Raw genomic sequence first — 22,074 nt, forward strand, 5'->3', positions numbered from 1 at the left:
AATAAAATTTAATAAAAAAAAAAGTGGTTGTTCTATTTAAAGCTATCCATTACTGTCCAGATAGGTTTTGATATGTTCCTGCCTTAGATATAAAATGTCAATACTGAACTTCCAAAGAATTATTTCAAAGATGGTAATACTTGTGAGAATCATTTGTTTGAAAATAGTAAGGAAAAAATGAAACTTACACAAAATGTTTTTGCACAAATAACTCTGGTTCACATTGACAAAATAAGGAAAATATTAGTTCTCCAAACTCTGTACAATAAATAAAATGTAAACACAAAATATGTCAATACTTAAATATAAGCTTTACACATCAAAAATACAGTGCATATACCTATATAAAATATATCTCTAAAATGTAATGATTAAAGATACTAAAAATTACTACAATTTTCATTATAAATTATGTACTTCAATGTAGAAAACTGTTTTCACAAACATTTTAAATTGTAGAGATAACTTAAGATGGTGTCATACAGAATAATATTATGCTGGAATTTTTAGTATTACCATCAAAAGATGATGTTGTTGTAATATTATGCTGGAATTTTTAGTATTACCATCAAAATATGATAAACTTTAAAAAAAATTAAAGAAATCTTAATCATGACAGAAGTACCACGTTCAGGAATGTAAATATAGTGTTCTATTTTTGTATAGATGGTGATACTGAAAATAAAAAGGAAGACAAAAATATTTCCAACATCCAGAATACCAACTCTGTAGAATGGAACAGGTCAATTTGAGAGTTTCTAATAAAATCAAATTACTAGCCTAGCACACATTTCATTACTTATTCAAATTACTTTAGAAATATTCTTCTTACATGGCAAAATATATTTTAATATGTCTCAAAAAGTAATAACAGTGCTTCTCAATATTCCAAAGCTTATTATAAAGAAGCTTCTTTTATCTTTAAATCATGAGGTATACATGTACTTGTTTGGACAAAGGGAATAAATTTAGAAATAACTGGAAGGTCATGGAAGAGATTTATTCCCTTAATCTAATAGGGCTGACAAATAGTGGATATGCTGCCAGAGGACACTTTATTACATAAATATTATTTTTAGAATTTTTGGCCACCAGAAATAACCACTAAGTTATTTAAGGAAAAGTTTAAGATAATTTTAAATAACCTAAAAAATGCTGTTCTTAAAAAAATTTATATGCAGTATTTTTATATACATATTTATAATTATGTGAGAGATTTCTAAAGTCCTTGGAGGTATCTTTTTATTCTCATCAAGTTTGAAAAATTTTTTCAATAAAGAGTAGAGATTAAGTGAAAATGTCCTATAATTGTACTTACATTTAGAAAACAGTATCTACTCTGCCGCATATAGCTTATAAGAAAATTAGTTTACAAATATAAATGTAAATTGATCCAGGATGGTTAACATTTAATATTTTTCTATTTCATGCTATATAATAACTCTAAAAAGAGCATTTTTGTTTCCTATTTAATCTTCCAAATAAAGCCTCCAAGGTGGGGTAAGGAGTGTAAAACTTAACAGTTTGATTACAATATTTAAACATTTTAAATATATAGAACATATAACACCTTAATTGCTACTGATCCACTGATCTTTGTGTTTCTTCTGTTTGGGCTCTTTGTTCTTCTCGGTGGTTAGCTGCAGTCCAGAATGTTATCTTTTTTAATACTTGTTGCATAAGTTTAGGAGGCAGTAGAGAGATCTGACTTTCTAGGATGATAACATTTTTACCAATACAATCAAGGCATGACCTGTAAACAAAACAAAAGAGGAGATTATCCACTTTAGAACCAGAAGCTACAATAGTTATGTTTATAGTTGGGTATTTGTAGAAAAAATGAAAATCTTGGTGTGCTCTAGTGGCCTAGTGGCAAGAAGCTGCATTGTAATCCCTGAGGTGAGCAGTTTGAATCCTCCAGATGCTCTGCTGGAGAAGGCGGGGCAATCTCCGCCTGTACCAGTCAGATCCAATTTGATGGTACACACACACAAAATAATAATTAAAAAAATTTTTTAAAAAGAAAATCTTTATTAACATTCCAGTGATAATGTACATCTTTTCTATGTCTGGAACATACTAGAAGTTTTTCCTTCAAGCATCACAGTTAACTATCCATTTTTATAGCAATCAGACAGGAAAAGAAAATTTTTAAAAATTAATTTTAATGAAAGTTTACAGAGACTTTGGATTTCATTCAGTTCAGTAATTGTTGCACTTTCCTCCCTGTCCATCCCTCCCTCCAGTTTTCTCTTTGAAAAGTAAAAAAAAAAATCATTTTTATACAATTCCCTCCCCCCCTCGAATCCACTCTACTATGCAGCTTTTTTTCTGAACTGGTCATGACAATCTAATCATATATCCCTTTTAAACAGTTCTCTCCCTCATCTGTTTCAGTGCAGTATACATTATTTATCGCCTTTTCTTAGTTTTCCCCCAACCCTGATGTCAGTCCTGACAACAGTGACATTATGCAGTATTTGTCCTTTTGTGACTGAGATATTTCACTCATCATAATGTCCTCCAAGGTCACTCATTTTGTATAATAATTCATGAGTTCCTTGTTTTTCAATAAAGCATAGTATTCCATTGTGTGAATATACCACAGCTTCTCTTCCATTTGTTGATGGGCACTTGGGTTGTTTCCAGTTCTTTGCCATTGTGAACAAAGCCGCAATAAACATGGGAGTGCATATAGAAAATGCAAATTTTTTAAAAAAACACACTTAATATCAAAGCAGATTATTCTGTGAGAGACTCTTTCTAAAAATATCTTTCCCATTTATCCTTCTCCAAGTATTTTCTTATTCCAACATTCCACGACAAGGCCCTTGATATCCATTTTTATAGCATGTGAACTTGTTTTCCTTACCTCATCTCATGTGGTACATTTTTGACCAAAAAGAGAAACTAAAGGGGAAAATAAAGCATAAAGAAAAAAACCCCACATGTCTACTTGGGTTCTATCCTTTGGGGGTCAGGTATTGATTTCCTATTCTTTTTGGATTCCATTAGAAGGTAGTTGTTGTTGATTGCTGTCATTGTTGTTGATTGCCTTCAAGTTGAGCACAACTCAGAGTGACCCTATGAACAAAAGGCCTGAAACCCCTCAACAACTACCTACATTTATCAAAGTTTACAGAGTTTCTGGAGTCATGTTATTTAGGAAGTGGATGCCACTCCTGCTTCCAAGGCAGTATCCTTCCAGATAATATTAAAAATCATTACTCCTGGTTGTTCAAAGTATGTGAGACTGAAGTTTCACAGTCCTTGTAAAACAACATTTTGTTTATCCCATCACCTATATTTTTACGGACACTTGGGTAGTTTCTATCATTTGACTACAACAAACATTGGTAGATAGCTATCTGTTTGCATCCCTGCTGTCAATTCTTCTGAGTATACATACTGAGGAGTGGTACTGCTGGATTACACAGTAATTCTGTTTACTTTTCTGAGGAACCTCCAAATTCTTTTCCACAAGGCAAAATCATTTACATTTCAATTAGCAACCCATGAGGGATCCAATTACTCCACATCCTCTTCAATATTTGTCATTTTACTTCCCCCCCACAACACAGTCATCCTACTGGGTGTGAAATAGTCTCTAATTGTGGTTTTCATTTAAATTTTCCTAATCAGTGGGTTCAAATCCATCAGCTGCTCCTCTGGAGAAGGATGGGCAATCTCCTCCCATGGATTTACTGCCTCTGAAAACCCACTGGAGGGTTAGCTAATAGTTGGTTCCAACTCAAAAGCACACAACAATAATTAATAATACTGAACATCTTTGCATGTGCTTATGGGCCATTTATGTATCTCTGGAGAAATAGTTACTCAAATTCTTTGCCCTTTTTTAGATTTTTGTTGTTGAGTTCTTCAAATATTGTGGATAATTATTTGCACATTCCCCCCCCCACATATAAGCTATCTTTTCACTTTTATTTTTAAATTTTTCAAATGATAGTATCCTTTGACATACAAAAAATTAACCTTGATGAAGCCTAATTTATCTATATGCAGTCTTTTATTGCTCCTGCTTCTAAGAAACCATTCCCAAATTCAAAGTCCTACTAAGAGTTCTATAGTTTTAGCTTTTTATATTCGAGTCATGATCCATTTTAAGTGAGTCAACTTGTTATGGTATCAGGTTATTTGGAATGATATGATATGAGGATATATGACACAAGCATTCTCTTGTTAATTGCCTGTGGAAATCTTGTTGTCCTCGCATGATTTGTTGAAGTCATGTTTCCCCACTTAATAAACTTGATGCTCCTGTCAAAAACCAACTGACCACAATATAGGTTTATTTCTTGACTTTCAATTCTTTTCTTATTTGTCCATATCATCCTTATGCCAGTACACACTATATTGATTACTGTAGCTTTGTAGTAAGGATTTTTTCTACAATTGACCCCCCCCCCCCCGCCAAAGTCAAATTCAGCAGTGGAGGGTTGTATACCAACTTTAATTGCACTAATGTTAATAGTTTCTGATAACTACTATCGGACTAGCCAACATTGTAATAAGTTTTAAAACCAGGAAGTATACATTTTTCACCTTTTTGTTAAAGATTATTTCAGCATTTTGGGGCCCTTAAAAATTTCATATAAATGAAAGAATCAGTTTTTCCATTTCAGAGAAGGGGAAAAAACTGTTGGAATTCTGATAAAGATTGTATTGAATAGGCAAATTATTTTGGTTAATACATGACACCTTCCTGCTAACCAAAAGCTTGGCAGTTTAAACCCACCAGATACTCCACATAACAAAGATGGATAGTCTCCTTTAACAAAGATTTATAGCTTCACAAACTTCATAGAGGTTCTCCATGAGTGAAAATTAACTCAATAGAAGTGTCTCTGTTTGGTTAACAATATTAAATCTCCCAGGGCATAAACACGTCTTCCCACTTGTTTGTGGCTGTTAGGTACTATCAAGTTGGAACTAACTAAGAATCAACCCTCCTGTGGATTTCCAGAGGCAATAAATTGCATGGGAGAAGATTTCTTATATTTCTCCCACAGAACAGCTGGTGGATTTGAACTATATTTTGGGGTTGGTAGCACAGCTCCTTACTACTAGGCCATGAGAGTTCCATTTCTATTTATTTAGGTCTTCTTTAATTTCTTTTGATAATGTTTTGTAGATTTCATTCATCTCCTTCAAATATTTTGGAGTCAACCAATTCTTCTTGGTACAACGAAATTGTATTCCCTCCACCTTCTTTTGATGCTTCCTGGATCATTCAATATTTTGCCCATACCATCTCTCAGTACTGCAACTTGAGTATTGAATTTGTTTTTATGGTCTTTTCACTTGAGAAATGCTGGGCAAGTTCTTTCCTTTTTATTCTCCAATTCCACCGCTCTGCATATTCCATTATAATACTTTGCTTTGTTTTTTTGAGTTGCCCTTGGAAATCTTCTGTTCTGTTCTTCAGCAATGTTCCTTTTGTTTTGACTTCTCTATGTTCTACTGCAATTTTCAGAGCCTATTCTGACATCCATTTTTGGTTTTTCTTTCTCCTCTGGCTTTGTAAGGACCTTTTACTCTCTTCCTAGATGATACCCCTGACATCATCTCACCTGGCCATTGATTACTAGTATTCAAAGCCTCAAATCTATTCTTTTTTTCTTTTTGTGGGTGATAAATTTTAATTAATTTGAATAAGTACAATTAACTATAACATGCAATATTCATTTTAGCTTGTGAAACTGAAGTAGTTTTGTTTTTTATAAACAGTTGTGTTGGGTTTCCTGCTTGTTTACATAGTAACTAATTGTCAATCCAAGTAAAATGAAATCCTTAAAGTCAATCTTTTCTTATGATGTAGGTTGTTGTTAAAAGGATTTAGTGTTGTGTTTTTTAATGTTGGCGTATAATCCATACTGAGAATGGATTACAGAAATTAGAGTTATTGAGCTTTCATTGATGTTTCAAGTCCTCCGCATTTTTTGCAACCAAGACTGTGTCATCTGCATATCACAGGTTGCTACGAAGTTCTCCTTCAATCCAGAGGTGTAGTTCTGCATGTGATAGAATTACAACTTTACAAACTCATCTTTATTACTCCCTAACTCATAACTCAGGAATACTCAAGAATTTACAGTTTCCAGAACACATCATGATTTTCTGTGTGTTCTAGCAATACTCTTGTAATAATTGCTTATAGTAAAGTCTTGCCTCAAAATCCTTTCTTTTCTGAAGACTTTTCCCAATGTTTCCTAATTTAACCATGTGAACAGAGGGCCATTTTCTTTAGTATCCTCTTGAAAACAAAACATTTGCCTCCTAAAGAAACTTACTTTTATGTGATAGTATTAAAAAAATATATCTTCTTTATTATTAACAATTTAAGGAAAAAGACTGTGACTTTTCATTTTATGTTGTTGTTGTTGTTGTTATGTGCCGTCGAGTCGCTTGCGACTCATAGCGACCCTATGTACAGCAGCCCTAAACCCTGCTCTATCCTGTGCCAATCGCACTGCCTCTGACACACCCATCCCGATTACCCAAGTCACTCAATCAATCCACCTCATAGAGGGTCTTCCCCTCCTGCAATGTCCTTCCACCCTCCCAAGCATGCCCTATCCTGTGCCAATCGCACTGCCTCTGACACACCCATCCCGACTACCCAAGTCACTCAATCAATCCACCTCATAGAGGGGACCTCTTCCTCTTTACAACATGTCCAAAGTATGTCAGATGAAGCCTCAGAATCCTTGCCTCCAAGGAGTAGCCCGGTTTAACCCTCTCCAGGATGAATCTGTTTGTTTTCTTGGCAGTCCATGGTACAATCAATACTCTTCTCCAGCACCACAGCTCAAAGGCATCAATTCTCCTTCTATCCTCCCTAGTCATTTTCCAACTCTCTGATGCATAACAAGTAACTGCAAAGACCATGACCTGTATCAGATGCACCTTAGTCTCCAGAGTGACACCATTGCTCTTTGGTACTCTGGAGTGGTCCCTAGCAGCAGATTTTCCCATCGCAATGTGTTTTTTGATTGCTGCTGGTGCCAAGAGTGTTGACCATGGAGCCGAGCACACTGAAGCTGTGAACAATCTCAATCTCTTCGCCATCTATCCTGATTCTGCCAATTGGTCCAGTGGTGACAGTCTTTGTCTTGACATTGAGCTTCAGTCCATACTGAAGGCTGCAGTCCTTGACACTCTGCAGCAGGCGCTTTGGGTCCTCCTCAGTTTCAGCAAGCAGGGTTGTGTCATCTGCATAACACAGAATTGTTAATAGATCTTCCACCAATCCTGATGCCACACTTCTCATAGAGCTCAGCCTCTCGGATAATCTGCTCTGCATACAGGTTGAAAAGGTATGGAGATAGGACACATCCCTAGCGTACGCCCTTCCCAATTTTGAACCATGCAGTGTTACCCTGCTCTGTTCTGACGACTACCTCCTGGTCCAAGCATAGGTTTCACATTAGCACGATTAAATGTTCTGGGATTCCCCTTCTTCTCAGAGTCAGCCACAGTTTGTTATGATCCATGCAGTCAAACACCTTTACATAATCAATGAAACACAGATATAAATTCTTCTGGTATTCCCTACTTTCAGCTGAGATCCATCTAACATTAGCTACTATATCCCTAGTACCAAGACCCCTTCTTAACCCAGCCTGGACTTCTGGTAGTTCTCTGCTGATGTGGTATTCCAGTCGTTTTTGGATAATCTTCAGTAGAACCTTGCCTGCATGTGAAATCAACGATATTGTTCTGTAGTTTCCACACTCTATTGGGTCACCCTTCTTTGGAATGGGAACAAATCTCTTCCAGTCAGTTGGCCAAATGGTTGTTCTCCAGATTTCTTGGCACAACTTGGTGAGCACATCCATTTTATAGTAGTCTTATATATAGTCTTACCCATGGTACGTGTTAGATATAGAATTGTATCCCCTCAAAAAACATGTTTAAGTCCTAATTCCAAGTAGTTGTGAACTTGATGTTCTTTAGAAAAAGTAACTACTCTGCTGTTCACTGGGTCTCTGTGAGTCATACTCAATTCACCAGCACCTCACAACAATAGATGTTATATTAACATCAGGCCATGGCTGGAACATGTTGAGTACTAATCTCAGCTGACTTACTATTGTTTTTACTGCAGCTGAGTTCTTTTGACTCACAGTGACTATGTTAACAGAATAAAACACTGCCTGCTCTTCTTGCACCATCTCACAATCTTTGCTTTGTTTGAGCCCACTGTTGCAGCCACTCTCTCAGTTTATCTTGTTGAGAATCTTTTTTTTAAAAGGAAGGAAGATACGGTGCTGCTTTTGGCCTCTATCTACAATGAAGACTTCAGAGTCATATATCATTCACATTTTGGGCCAAAGAGCCTTGTCAAATCAGGAGTGCTCTTTGGTGCTGCTGCTGAATGATCTGTTCGTGACCTGATTTCTCAGTTGTTCTTGAAGTTCAGGATTCTGCTACCATATCTGCTGAGCAAACTGCTTTCCTGCTTGAATGAGGCTGGACAGGTCAGTTAGGTCTCCAACCCTTGCAGCAGGTCCCCCAGTGGCATTTGTCATCATTCCTGGTATTAGTTGTTGAACTTGAGGATTTTGCATTAAACTTGTTGCCATACTCATAAAGGCTAGAGTATTTATCAAGCTGGCCATGGCAAAACTCAATCCAGTTCCTGTAGACTGGCTACTTCTCTTAACTTCTGTTTTGCTAATTTTAGACTGGATATATAGGAATTATTTTCAGGGTCAAGATTCAATGCCTTTTGATAACTTGTAACTGCTTCGTCAAATTTATTCATGGTAGTGAGGGCCAGCTGCATTCTTCCATAGGCCTTGCTGTACTTTGAATCAATTGCTATTGCTTTTTCACAATCCTTTATTGTATCTGTGTAGTGACCTACTTTACTCTGAGCAGCAGCCCTGTTGCAATAATAAACAGCATTATTTGGATCCAATTCTATTGCTTGTGAATAGCAACCCACTGTAGCCCCATAATTTTATGCTTTCACGTGATTATTGCCTTCATCTTTTAACTGGTCAGCTTTTCCCACATCTTCAGTCACTGAGTTTGAGAGAGGCAGAATGTCATTCTTTTTTTTTTTTAAATTTTAAAATCATTTATTGTAAGATAATTTACAAATATCTTGCTGTCTTTAGTAAGTTAAACAATGGACCAATAATCTTTTTGACAAGGAGAGCATTAAGCATAATGAAATGAGCTGGCTTAACTTTTCTTCTTTACCTCTTGTCTGAGGATGACACTTGATTTTCATTAATCCAGAGCTGCAGCACCAGAGATGATTTCAATCAACTCCTTCGTGATGACAGCTTGGTGGGTACGGCTGAATGTCAAAGTCAGTTTGTCGATCATCTCAGAGGCATTCTTGCTGGTATTGTCCACAACTGTCATCCTGGCACTTTGTTCACTATTGGTGGACTCCTTCAGAGAGTAGTAGATGATGTTTGCCAGACTGTATTCTTGGTAATTTCGTAGCACATCAGCATCAATATCATCATAGATACTCATGCTTTCAGCACTTGCAATTGTATTAAGGGAAAATAGGGGCTTTTCATCAGTCTTATAGGAGATGACAGACCTGAATCGATTAAAGACGATAGATCCTTCAACAAATTCATAGCCAGAATTCAGCAATTCAAGAGCAATAACTGATGCATCTCCAAAAGTAGGAGGCTTCCTTCCCACTTCTTTAAATGTTACCAGAAATTGGTCCGAATGAGTCCTATGCAAGATGCCCCTGATTTTATCTCCAATCCCAACAATCATAACTTCTTTCCCAGCTGCTGTAAGCTCGGCCACCTCACTTTTTCCCTGTTTTGCAATCGAGGAACGAATAGCACCACAGAGCCCTCGATCTGAGGATACACCCATAATAAGGTGTCTCTTCTTGTTTTCAGGAACCTTAATATCAGCTTTCTCATAGAGCACTAGAGATCCGACTCCATATACTCGAGCTGGTTTCAGCTCCCTCTGCTCGGGCATATTTTGCTGCTGCTACCATTTTCATAGACTTGGTAATTTTCTGAATGTTTCTGATTGACTTCAGTCGCCTGGTAATATCTTTCAAAGTTGTCATATTTCGAACTTGGGTCCATTGTGGCTGTATAGCCCAGGCCGAGACAACGAGGTTTGCCCGAGAAAACATGATGGTGCCAGCCTTGCTGAAGGTCGGGCAGCAGAATGTCATTCTTACAGATGGAATTTGTGAACATTCCTGTCAAAGGCTGTGAAACTGCAAGATGTGTATCCTCAGAGCTGATCTTAAAAACGGTCTCCAAACACTGAATGGCAACTTCCAAGCTTTCTTGTTCATCAAATGTGTAAGTGTCCGCCTGACTTTGTTCTTGTAAAAAACAAATAACTGCAAAAATGAGGTGCTTGACAGATGATGACATTTTAGAAGTTTAAACACATCTTCCGGTTAGAAGTTACAAGATAGATGCTGGCAGTTGTCTCGCAGGCTTCCGTAGTCCGTTCTGCCTGCCCCCACGTCCTCAGGGTTTGAGGCTGGCCTCTGAACTGCAAAGCAGCAACAGTCACCCAAACTTCCTCAGCCCCCTAGCCACTTCCACCGCCCCCTCAGCCACCCGTAAAGTCTAGAGAATCTTCTTTTTCGAATGATCCCCTACCAAGTATGTTTTTCTCCAACGACGCACTCTTTCTGATTACATGCCCAGAGTATGTGAGACAAAGTCTCACCATTCTTACTTCTCAGGCAAATCATGGTTGTACATCCTTCAAGGAAGATTAGCTTGTTTTCTTAGCAATCCATGGTATAATTAACATTCTTCGTTAGCACTATAATTCAAATGCATCAATTTTCCTTCCGTTTTCCTTATTCATTGTCCAAGTTTTGCAAGGACAATGGTGAGTGACAATACCATGGTTTGGGTCAGATAACTGAAAGTATCCAGGTTTGGGTCAAGCACACTTTAGTACTCAAAGACACCTTTGTGTTTAAGCACTTTAAAGAAATCTTTTGCAGATTTGCCCAACGCATTTGACGCATAAGGAAGCACTTGATTTCTTAACTGCTGCTTCCATTGTGGTTGACTGTAGATCCAAGTAAAATGAAATCCTAGACAATGCCAGTATTATGTGTCTATTATGACGCTAGTTATTGGTCAACTTGTGAGGATTTTTGTTTTAGGTTGAGGGAAGGAACTCTGATGGTCTAGTCCATAGGGAGTTGTGCTAGCTGTACTGATGGGGGAAATGAGCAATTTCCTTCCATGCTATTTACAGCCTTGGACATCTAATGGATGGTCAAGCTATTAGTATGTACTAATCGGTTCAAACTTGACAGCAATGAGTTCGTTAATTTAGTTACACTGAAGTCTAATCTGTACTAAAGGTTATATAGTCTCTAATCTTCATAAGTAAGTGCTTCAAGTCTTCTTCACTTTCAGAAAGCAAGGTTGTGTCATCTGTATATTGCAGGTTGTTAATAAATCTTCCTCCAATCTTGATGTGAAGTTCTACAAATAGCACAGTTTCTTGGATTATTTGAATAATCTGAAGATTGTGTGCATCTCTGCATTGTAGCTCTGGTTGTACGGTCTGTAGGGAGTTGCATTCATTGCTAACCCAAAGACCTCTCTGGTGAACTGAATTCACTAGCCACTCCTCAGGAGAAAGATGAGCAGTTTCCTCATGAGTGATTTATAGCCTCTGAAAACCCATTACAGGGTGAGCAATGAGTCCGTTCTGCCTCTATAATAATGATTGGATCCTGATGTTTCACTAAACTGAGTGGAGTCCTTATAAAAGAAAGGGAGAGGCAGAGACACAGGGAAATGGCTATGGGAAGATGCATTTACAAGTCAAGAATTGGCTGGGGCTACCAGAACTTGTTATACACAAGAATGGATCCTCCTTTAGGGACTTGAACAAGGACATGGCTTGACTGCCATACTGTTATGAACTTCAACTCTTTAAAAGTGTGAGGTAATACATCTGGGTTCTTTTATTACCCAGATTATGATACTTTGTTATGTCAGCTATAATTATAGAAGCTGCTCCTTTCAGGTAAAGAGTTGGTCTCATATACTTCAGTCATGCTGTCAGGAAGGATCAGTCCTTGGAGAAGGGCATCAAGCTTGGAAGGGTGGAGGACAGGAGAGGAAGACCTCAGATGGGATGGATTGACAGAGTCACTGGGATAATAGGGGTAGGTATGTCAGAGACAGTGAGAGTGGTTCAGTAGAAGACAGGGTTCAAAGCTATTGTATATAGGGTTGCTGAGTTGCAGGAGACACCTAACAATATATCTTTTTTTTTTAAAGAGGGATCTATTTATTTCTTAATTTAAATTTTTTAAAAAATTAACAATGTATTTCTTAAGCACTGCATGTGAAGAACTTGCTAACTAGTTACTGTAAAAATTATTTTAAAAATCTAGCTTATAATTCTGTGTCAAAGAGGAAGCCAAAAGATGTTCAAAGTATAAATTTATGATAAATTAAAAGAAAATATTAAAGTGATACATCATCTCACCTCAAGAAAGGTAATGGTCAACAAACCAGAAAAGACTATAAAACCTTCAGCATCGATTACACCTCAACAGTAAGACAAATCCCTACAGCATGAGTTCACAAACTTGTCTGCACCTCAGAATCACCTCACAATCTTTTATAAATGTCATAGTTTAAGTCATGCTGTACACCAATTATCTCACAATCTTTGGGGAAAACTTACAAGCAACAAATTTTCCCCCTAATTTTCCATGAGGTTTTTTATTTTCTTTTTTGATCATTTATTATTAATTTTAATGAAAATTTACAGAGACTTTGGATTTTTATCATTAATTGTTGCACTTTTCACCCTGCCCACCCTTCCCTCCTCCATGAGGTTTTAATATATAGAAAAGTCTGGGAGCCACTGCAATAGAAAGAGCAGTTAACAAAAATGTCAAGAAAATCCAGTTTGAGCAAGCTAATTAATTCTCAAGTAGTCCAAGGGGCAGAATAGCTGGAAGTTATAATATTGAATGCTCTTTGAAATACAGCATGCTAAGGGAGCTCTGGTGGCTTAGTGGCAAGAAGCTGCACTGCAATCCCAGAGGCATGTGGTTCAAATACACCAGATGCTCTGCTGGAGAAGGAGGGGCAATCTCCTCCTGTACCAGTCAGATCCGATTTGACAGTACACACACACAAAATAATGAAATAAAATTTAAAAAAAACAAAAAAAAATACAGCATGCTGTCTCTTTATATGCATCTTTCACATGTTTTCATTAATATTATCCCCACTACATGGAATATCCACACTGGTTCACTGGACAACTTCTACCTGGTTCTAAATCTTCCTTTCATTTCTCATAGGCAGAAACAAAGATTCTTCTACAATCCTCCCATTAGACTTTGTATATACTTTAAAAACAAGAGTATGAATTAAGACATGGTCAATTATGTTATCAATTCAGTAATGTATTGGGAATTGAAAAAAGGAACTATAGCATATTGTTGTTGTTATGTGCTGTCAACTTGCTTGTGACTCATAGCAACCCTATATACAACAGTTCTGAACCCTGCTCTATCCTGAGTCAATTTCATAGTCTCTGACACACCCCCATTACTGCAGTCACTGAGTCAATCTATCTCATTAAGGGTCTTCCTCTCTTGGGTTGTCCTTCCACCCTTCCAGGCATGATGTCCTTTTCCAAGGACTGGTCCCTCATTGCAACATGTCCAAAGTATCAGAAGAAGCTTCAAATTCCTTACCTTTAAGGAGCAGCCTGGTTTCACACTCTCCCATATGAATCTGTTTGTTCTCCTACCAGTCAGTCTACGATATATTCAATATCCTTTTCTAGCACCACAGCTCAAAGGCATCAATTATTCTTCTATCATCCTTAGTCATTGCCTAGCTTTCTGATGTACAGCAAATAATTGGTAAGACTATGACTTGGGTCAGCACACCTCAGTCACTAGACTGATGCTGTTGCTCTTCAGTACTCTGGAGAGGTCCCTGATAGCAGATTTTCCCAATGCATTTTGTCTTTGGATTTCCTGGCTTCTGGTACTAAGACTGTTGATTGTGGATCCAAGCAAGCTGAGGCTGTTAACAATCTCAATCTCTTCACTGTCTTATCATTATGCTGCCAATTGGCCCGGTGGTGAGAATCTTTGTTTGTTTTTGTTTTTTTATATATTGAGCTTTATTCCATGTTGAAAGCTGCAGTCTTTGACTTTCTGCAGCAAATGCCTCAGGTTCTCCTCAGTTACAGCAAGCAAGATTGTGTAATCTGCATAACACAGGTATATCGATGAGTCTTTCTCCAATCCTGATGCCACATTCCTCCTCCTCCTGGATGATCTTTTCTTCGCATAGATTGAAAACGTCTGGAGATAAGATGCAACCCTGGTGTACACCTTTTCTAATTTTGAACCATCCTGTGTTTCCTTACTGTGTTCTGATAATTGCCTCAATGATCCAAGTACAGAATTCATATAAGCACAATCAAATGTTCTAGAATTCCCATTCTTCTCAGAGTTAGCTATAGTCTGTTGTGATCCACACAGTCAAATGCTTTTGCACGGTCAGTGAAACACAGACTTTTTGCTTTCAGCCAAGATCCATCTAACATTGGCTATAATATCTCTAGTGCCACAGACTCTTCTAAACCAAGTCTGCACGTCTGGCAGTTCTCTGAATGTATATAAATATGCCCATTTAGGCATTCTGAATTTTAAAAAAGTTAAGATATTTCAAAAGTAAGGCTTCAATTCAGGGAAATACAGCATATTTTGCATTTACTATTATATGAATTTAATGCAATTTTTAGAAACAAAAAATGTGATTATACTGCCATTTTACTTTTGGAAAAAACCACACATTGGTATATGGCTCACCATAACGATTTTGATTATAACTTTAGAAAGAGGTAAAAAGTTTCTAACATCCAAACCACAAACTACCAAGAAAAGATTATCCTTTTTTAAAAAAATAAATTTTTATTTTCTAATGATTTACTTACAAGATTATATTTTTTTACAAACTGGTAGAACTAATTTATCATATATTAATCTTATTTCTATGTATAAATATTAAACTTGCTTACCTGAGGAGTGAATAAGGCTGTGTTTGAAAGATCAATAAATCATTACAGTGACCCTATCAACAAAAAAGACAGAACATTAAAGCTTTATCAGGTTTACTTTTTAACAACAATCACAGAATTTTAATATTTAATATTTTTTAAAAGTTTATTTTATTTTATTATTTGTACGTGTGTACTGTCAAATCAGATCTGACTGGTACAGAAGGGGACTGCCCCTCCTTCTCCAGCAAAGCGTCTGGTGGATTCGAACCGTGTACCTCTGGGATTCCAGTGCAGCTTCTTGCCACAGAATTTTGATAATTTAATGTTTCATTTTTTAAAATTTAAAACCTATAAAATAGCAAAGAAATCTCTCTCTAGCTGCACTCGTATCTCATGGACCAAATTTTCACTAACCATAATCTAGATAGAGAGGTCTGGTGCCTAGCCCATAGAGAGTTGTGCTAACTTAAAGACTGTATCTCTCCAGAGATTCAAACCCACAAGCAGCTCTGTGACAGTAAAAGGGGCAATTTCCTCTTGTGTGGAGAAATTTAGTGAAGGTTCAGTTTGGTGTCATTCCAACTCTACAACAATGAATTTTAATTCTGAGTAGTCTATATAATAGCAAACTTAAACACACACACACACACACACACACACACATCCAAGGGGTGTTTTTTTAGACCAGAATTTCAAAATGCTGATATTTTTAAGAAATTTTTTTCAAATTATTTGTACCACAATAAATTTAAAATTTAAAAATAATATAATATACCTGGGACATTTTAAAAACAATGATTATAGAGTATAAAAGCTAATGTAGAGAAGAATTGATAGAAACTTCCTCAAGTTATCACCAATTTCATGAGGACAGAGACACCAATAAGCAAAGTAATACTAAGAAAAATAAAGTAGGAAGCCTCACATTTCATGATCTCAAAATCAACTCTAAGGTCATAGTAAATCAAACACCTTGGCACTAGTACAACTACAGGTACATAATCAATGACACAGAATTGAGAACACAGAAGTAAATCCATCCACTTACGGACAACTGATCTTTGACAAAGAAATATAATCATCCAAGTAGGAGGGGAAAAGATGACTTCTTTAACAAACATTGCTTGCAAAACTGGATTATATCTATTTGCAGAAAACGGATCCAAAGTCCCTATTTCACAACACATACAAAACTAACCAATGATGGAACAAGGACCTCACAGTAAAATCTAAAACACTGAAGATCATCAAAGATAAAATTAAGACAAACTTAGAAACCTTAACCTATGGCATAGACTATCAAATATAACTGAAATTGTATAAGCAACAGAAGAAAAACTAGATGTGTGAGACTTGCTACAAATGAAATTTCATATATATATCAGAGTTGCAAGCGACTCGACGGCACATAACAACAACAACAACAACAACATGTCAGAAGACTTCCCTAGAAGAGTAAAAAGAGAACCCACAGATTAGAGTTGGCACCAACTCATAGCCAGCCCTCCAGTGGGTTTTCAGAGGCAGTAAACCACACAGAAAGAGACTGACCATCTTTGTTTCATGGAGCAGCTGGTGGCAGCACAGCTCCTTATCATTAGGCCACCAGAGTTTCCTATCAGAGCAGTTAGGATTTATAAGATAGAGGGTAGTGACACTACACTGAGGATCATGACAACACTGACACATGATACAAACCGTAACAATGAAAAAAAGGAGGCTCTACATTAGAAATATAAAGAAATCAAAAGGGACAATACCTGATATAAGAAACCCACTGGAAGAATTTAATATTTAATTAAACAAAAGAATCATTAGAGAATACAGAATTATTTGTATGTTACTCTTACAGGTATACTTTGTAAAATGTTAATATTCATAGTAACCACTAAGAACACATCTTCTAAAAATACACAAAAGCAAAGGAGTAAAGTGACCAGTACAATAAACTGACAAAACACAGCAACAAGTAAAAAGGCAAAGAAGTCACTTATTTTTGTAATTGTATGGAACAGAAATAGAGTGAGTGTTGTAATATAAAGGCAGAAAATAACAGAAAGGACAAAACAAACAAAACATGATACAACTATAAGCTTTTACAAGAGGATAGAAAAAAAAAATAATTCCCTGCAAATAACAACAAAAGACAGTTTGAGTTGCAGTGTCAATATCAGGCAAAGTAGCAATAAACAAATATGCCTGAAGAGATGGAGATACTATATAGTGGGAAAAGGCCAATGAATAAAATTTTAGAAAGTGTTACTATACATGAAGCATCAGTAGAGCTAAAATTATGAAGCTAACACTATGGTGTGCCTGATCCAAGCCCTGATTTTCTTCAATTACTTTCTAATGCATCTGAGTGTTGGACTCGAATAAGGAAGACCAAAGAAGAATCCATGCCTTTGAGTTATTATGAGTATTAATGAAGAGTACTGAATATTTCATGGGCTGCCAAAAGTACAAACAAGTTTTGCCTTAGAGGAAGTATGACCAGGTTGTTCCTTGGAGGCAAGGACCGTGAAACTTGGTCTCACATTTTTTAGGTGTGATGTTACGAAGGACACTGGTAGAGGACATTATTCTGCTTGGGAAAGACAGATAGTAAGAGAAAGAGAAAGACACTCCCCTCCACAGAAGAGAGATTGACCCAGTGACTGTAACAATAGGTGTGAGCCTATCAGAGACCATGAGAATGGCTTAGGACAAAGCTCAGATCTATTGTTCATAGTGTCATTGTGAGTCACAGAAGAATTGATGATAACAGCAACACACAGATGAATCTAGAACAAATTATCCTGAGAACATAAGGACAATTACTGGACCATTAATAAAAAAAAATTTAAAGAAAGGTTATATATAGATAGGACCAATCTTAGAAAGTTAATAGGGATGAGAAGAGAGGGAAGGGTGAGTAAAATGTATAAATACTTAAGTTGGGTTAAGGGAAAGGAAATACATAATGAGCATTTGATTAGACATTATAATTAATTAGTTATAATAAAGGTTATAAAAGAAAATGTGAACTACTGAATGATAATGAAATACTATTTATAAACTTTTACTCAAAAATTTTAAAAGACATTTTTAAATAGCTTTAAAATAGGTCTTTACAGTTTAATAGTTTCTAAATAAAGGATCCTAAATAAAGATTATTATGACAAGAAAGAAAAAGAAGTCACAAAATTTTATTTTACTGAAATGCAAAGCTGTGGTTAAGCTTTCCTTGATAAAGAGAATATTCAGCCAAGAAAATTCTAAAATTTTCAATACACATAACTGAAAATATTTTTAAATGAAGGCTCTAGAACTTTAAAATTAACTAAAGTCTCTGAAGAGAAGCTACATGCTTTCAGGTTTCCACCGGCACAGGAGGTAACGGTGCCTGAAGAGACGAAAGGGCATTGGCACCTGGCTTGTTCTGCAAACCTTTTCACAAAATTCTTTCTGCCTTTCATAAGGAAAGACCAGTTAATCCTGAACTTTTGACCTTTACAATGTGACTATCCTGTTGTGAATTTCCAAGGTGTTAGAAATAAAAGAATAACTAGAAAGAAAAGAACAACAATCTATAGTAAAAAAAAAAAAATTTCTTGAGCTTTTTGAATCACCAGAATAAAGAAGCATCGAACTGCAAAAAAAAAAAAAAATTTCTTACTGTATCCAAGGAAAGTAAGTTATCTTTGCTCCCACCAAATACCATTATTTCATTTTCTTTTCCCAAACAGGCTGTGTGCCACAACCTGTAATTGAAAATTATAAACAGTAAAATTATTATCAAGGAAGAATTAATTGTACATTAAACTCAACTTGAAACTGTACTGTAAAATTCAATCTCTTTTAAAAAGAGGAACCACTGAACTCAAATGTTTGGCATAAGAGGCTAGATTTTAAGGGTTTCAAGGCAGTTCAAATCCACCAGCAGCTGCTCTGCAAGAGAAAGATGGGCAATCTCCCATTCAATTCACAGTCTCGAAAAACTCATTTGAAGGTTAGGTATGAGTTGGTTCTGACTTGATCATGATGAGCAAATAGTTTATTAAATCATATTGTTTCAATTAAGGATATGATTCTCAATGGGTCTTCCCCTCAACCATTTCCCAATTTATCTCATGGATGTTATTATTTCAATATTCATGTTTTAAAAGAAACTGATCAGCTTACTGCTCAAGCAGATTCTTTGCAGATTTTTTATTACTATCTTTGGTGTTACTGTTCTCTCCACCCCCCACCCCACCCCCCGCTTTCTGCTCCCCCTTATCTGACATCCCCAATTGGAACTCCCTCTCCCTATTCATTTTCACATTTCTTATCACTCTGGGTACAGAATATCATGTGCTCGTAAGGTTTTTTGGTGGTTGGGTTTTTTTCTCCTGTGTCTCTAATCTTTTCAAATATTGTTTTTGACCATGGAAATTACTTGATTAGGAAGGATCTCTGTTACCAGGAGCTTCTGTTCTAGTCTATTATTTGTGATAAACAGTATTCTTTTCCCTATTAACCATCTTACTCCATGCTTCTCCCTATATGAAACTTTTACTTGATTAAGTTCATTTATTTGTTCCCAAAGAGAAAGATGTTAACCACTCTCAGGTCTCTGATTATCTGGTTTCTCAAACCGGGTATGCTCAAAATAATATGTCATTCTCTCGTGGCCTTAAAAGATGTTCAAATCCTCCAAGAAATGCTCAAACACATGACAATTTGCCTGCCAACACCTTTATTTGATAATTTATACTCTCTTAATATAATTTGACAATAAGCTGCTCTGTATTAAACCTGATCTGCTTGCTGTGTGTGCCCCTAGCTTTCTTGAAGTAAGAAATGGACAGTAGTAGTGTGCTCCTAACCAGCTCATCAGATAGCTGAAATTATTTCCATTTTTAGTGAAGTCATGCTGGCAGCTTGAAATTGGTCATGACAGAAATATGATGCTATGAGAATTCTCTTTCTTTTCTTTTACAAGAGTAGGATTTTAAAATGTTTCGGTTTTTTTGTTTTGTTTTGTTTTGTTTTACTTGAGACTAGGTGATTTATGCTTTTCTGCACAAAAAAAGTTTTTTAATATGAGATTCTGTACCCAGGACTTGTTAAAAAAGTATTCCTTAACAAAAGCATCCAAAAATACCAAGAGACTCTATTTGATTATTAAATATACAAGTTCTTACATAAAAAAGTAGAACATTAAATGTTCTGTTGGAAATGGTTTGAGAGCTCTTATCCATCTCCAATTTTCCTTGTTTAACTACAATAATTTTATGGTTTTATAAAATGCAATGTTTCAGAAAGCTTTCTTAGAAAAAAAATATGTTTTCTCAGATTTTACAAAGTCACCGCTTTGATTCTGAGAGTAATTTGATTCCTTTTCTTAGTAGACCATATTGCTGAAATAAGAAATATAAAAAACCACTACATGTGTATTTTATGAGAACATAATACATTTTTAGTATATCAATCCTTCTTTATTAATTTCTACAAGAGCTATCATGCCCAATTTTTTTTAAAACCAAATACTTTACTCAAATCATTATGCATTGATCAATTACAAATGCATTTGACACCCAGGCTAGAACTGAGTTATCAGAAATTTTGTTTGGTAAATACTCTGCCCAATTCTCCAACTCCTATGCTGAACATAAACTTAGATATTCAGCAATAACTCATATTATGTTATAGGGTTGCACTGGAGAATGGAAAAGGATTGGGAAAAAGAGACAGAACTCAAAGAATTGTCTCATATATGAAAAAGGATAGCTTAACTTTTTAGCGAAAAGGCCATGTGTAGCCCTCACAATAGACCTGGGATCCAAAAGTACCTAAGATTTTACATATCAACACTTTATCACACATCTTGTAGATGTCTCAAAAGGGTCCTTGCTGAAAGCCACCTATACAGGCTGCCATATACAGCTTTATAGATGGGTTTTAAATAAAACATAGTTTTTATGTAAGAGGAGACCTGGGGAAGAATGCCAAATTAAAACAGTGATCCTCAACCAAGGGTACTTTTACCCCTCAAATGGACATTTGACAATGTCTAGGCACATTTTTGGTTGTTGCCAAAATTTGGGGCAAATGTTACAAACACCTAGAGGGGTAAAGGTCAGGGAGGCACACATCCTGCAGTGCATAGGGCACCTTTAACAACAATTATTTTGTCCAAGATATGAATAATGTTAGTTAAGGTTGAGAAACTTGGTTGTAAAAGGAGAATTGGGCAATTTACATTTCAAATTATAATAAAAAAGTTTGCACAAAATGCAACTTAACTAAGTTGTCAATTTAATTTTTAAAATTAGTATTTATATACACATATATATTTGCCTTACACTAAACTGTATCCCACCTGTTCTCCTCCTCACCTCATACCTGAAGATAGATCTAGATGCCTCTGTCTTATCTGCCTTAGGGAAACTTTGGCCTGGACTGCATCATCGAAGGGCACTGGAAAGCCTTTCCTGCCTTGATTTTGGTGACATCTAGCTTGCAACCTGATGTTTTTTTCTATAGACTGATAGTTTATGTCCTCTCACAGCTGCTCTAAACTTACACCTAAACATTCTAATAAAGCATATTATTTGCATGACATATCAGTTGAATGAAAAGAAATCTTTACATAGCTCTTCTAACTAACATATTATAGATAATAGTTTTGTTGCTCTAATTACTCATTAAGGGTTTATATATAAAATAGGATCAATATAAAAATAAAACATTATTACTATCACTTTGGTCTATAATAAATACATTTATATAATCAAAGAACTAAAAGAAATTTATCTAGTCAAATTTCCTCTTCTCATATATAAAGAAACTGATACTCAATTTCTTTAAGTGGCTTTCTAAAAGCCACAAAGCTAAGTAGTAACTGAGTGAGAACTACAATTCTCTTCTCCTTATGTTAGGATAAAGCTTTTTAAATTTGAAAACATAAGTATTTCAGAAGCTCATTAATTGTAAAAATAATACATTCTTATACGTGGAAATATAAAAATTACATATATAACTACAACAAATATT

The 22,074-nt window shown here is 35.9% G+C and overlaps 1 protein-coding gene and 2 pseudogenes across 1 annotated transcript in view; all 3 read right to left on the reverse strand.

Moving 5' to 3' along the window:
* Positions 1–1,483: 1,483 nt before the first annotated feature.
* The window catches only part of LOC102877087 (kelch domain-containing protein 1-like), a 59,784-nt gene continuing 39,193 nt past the window's right edge, over positions 1,484–22,074 (reverse strand). The window contains 4 exon segments of the mRNA XM_006899208.1: positions 1,484–1,599; positions 1,601–1,753; positions 15,073–15,125; positions 18,713–18,797. Coding sequence (XP_006899270.1) covers positions 1,572–1,599; positions 1,601–1,753; positions 15,073–15,125; positions 18,713–18,797 — 319 coding nt within the window. The 3' untranslated portion in view covers positions 1,484–1,571.
* LOC102846483 lies at positions 8,370–10,403 on the reverse strand (annotated as a pseudogene).
* On the reverse strand, positions 9,262–10,153 carry LOC102876692 (annotated as a pseudogene).

This window comes from Elephantulus edwardii, unplaced genomic scaffold, assembly GCF_000299155.1.
Source record: "Elephantulus edwardii isolate Elephantulus edwardi_28Jun2011 unplaced genomic scaffold, EleEdw1.0 scaffold00247, whole genome shotgun sequence".
Lineage (NCBI taxonomy): Eukaryota > Metazoa > Chordata > Mammalia > Macroscelidea > Macroscelididae > Elephantulus > Elephantulus edwardii.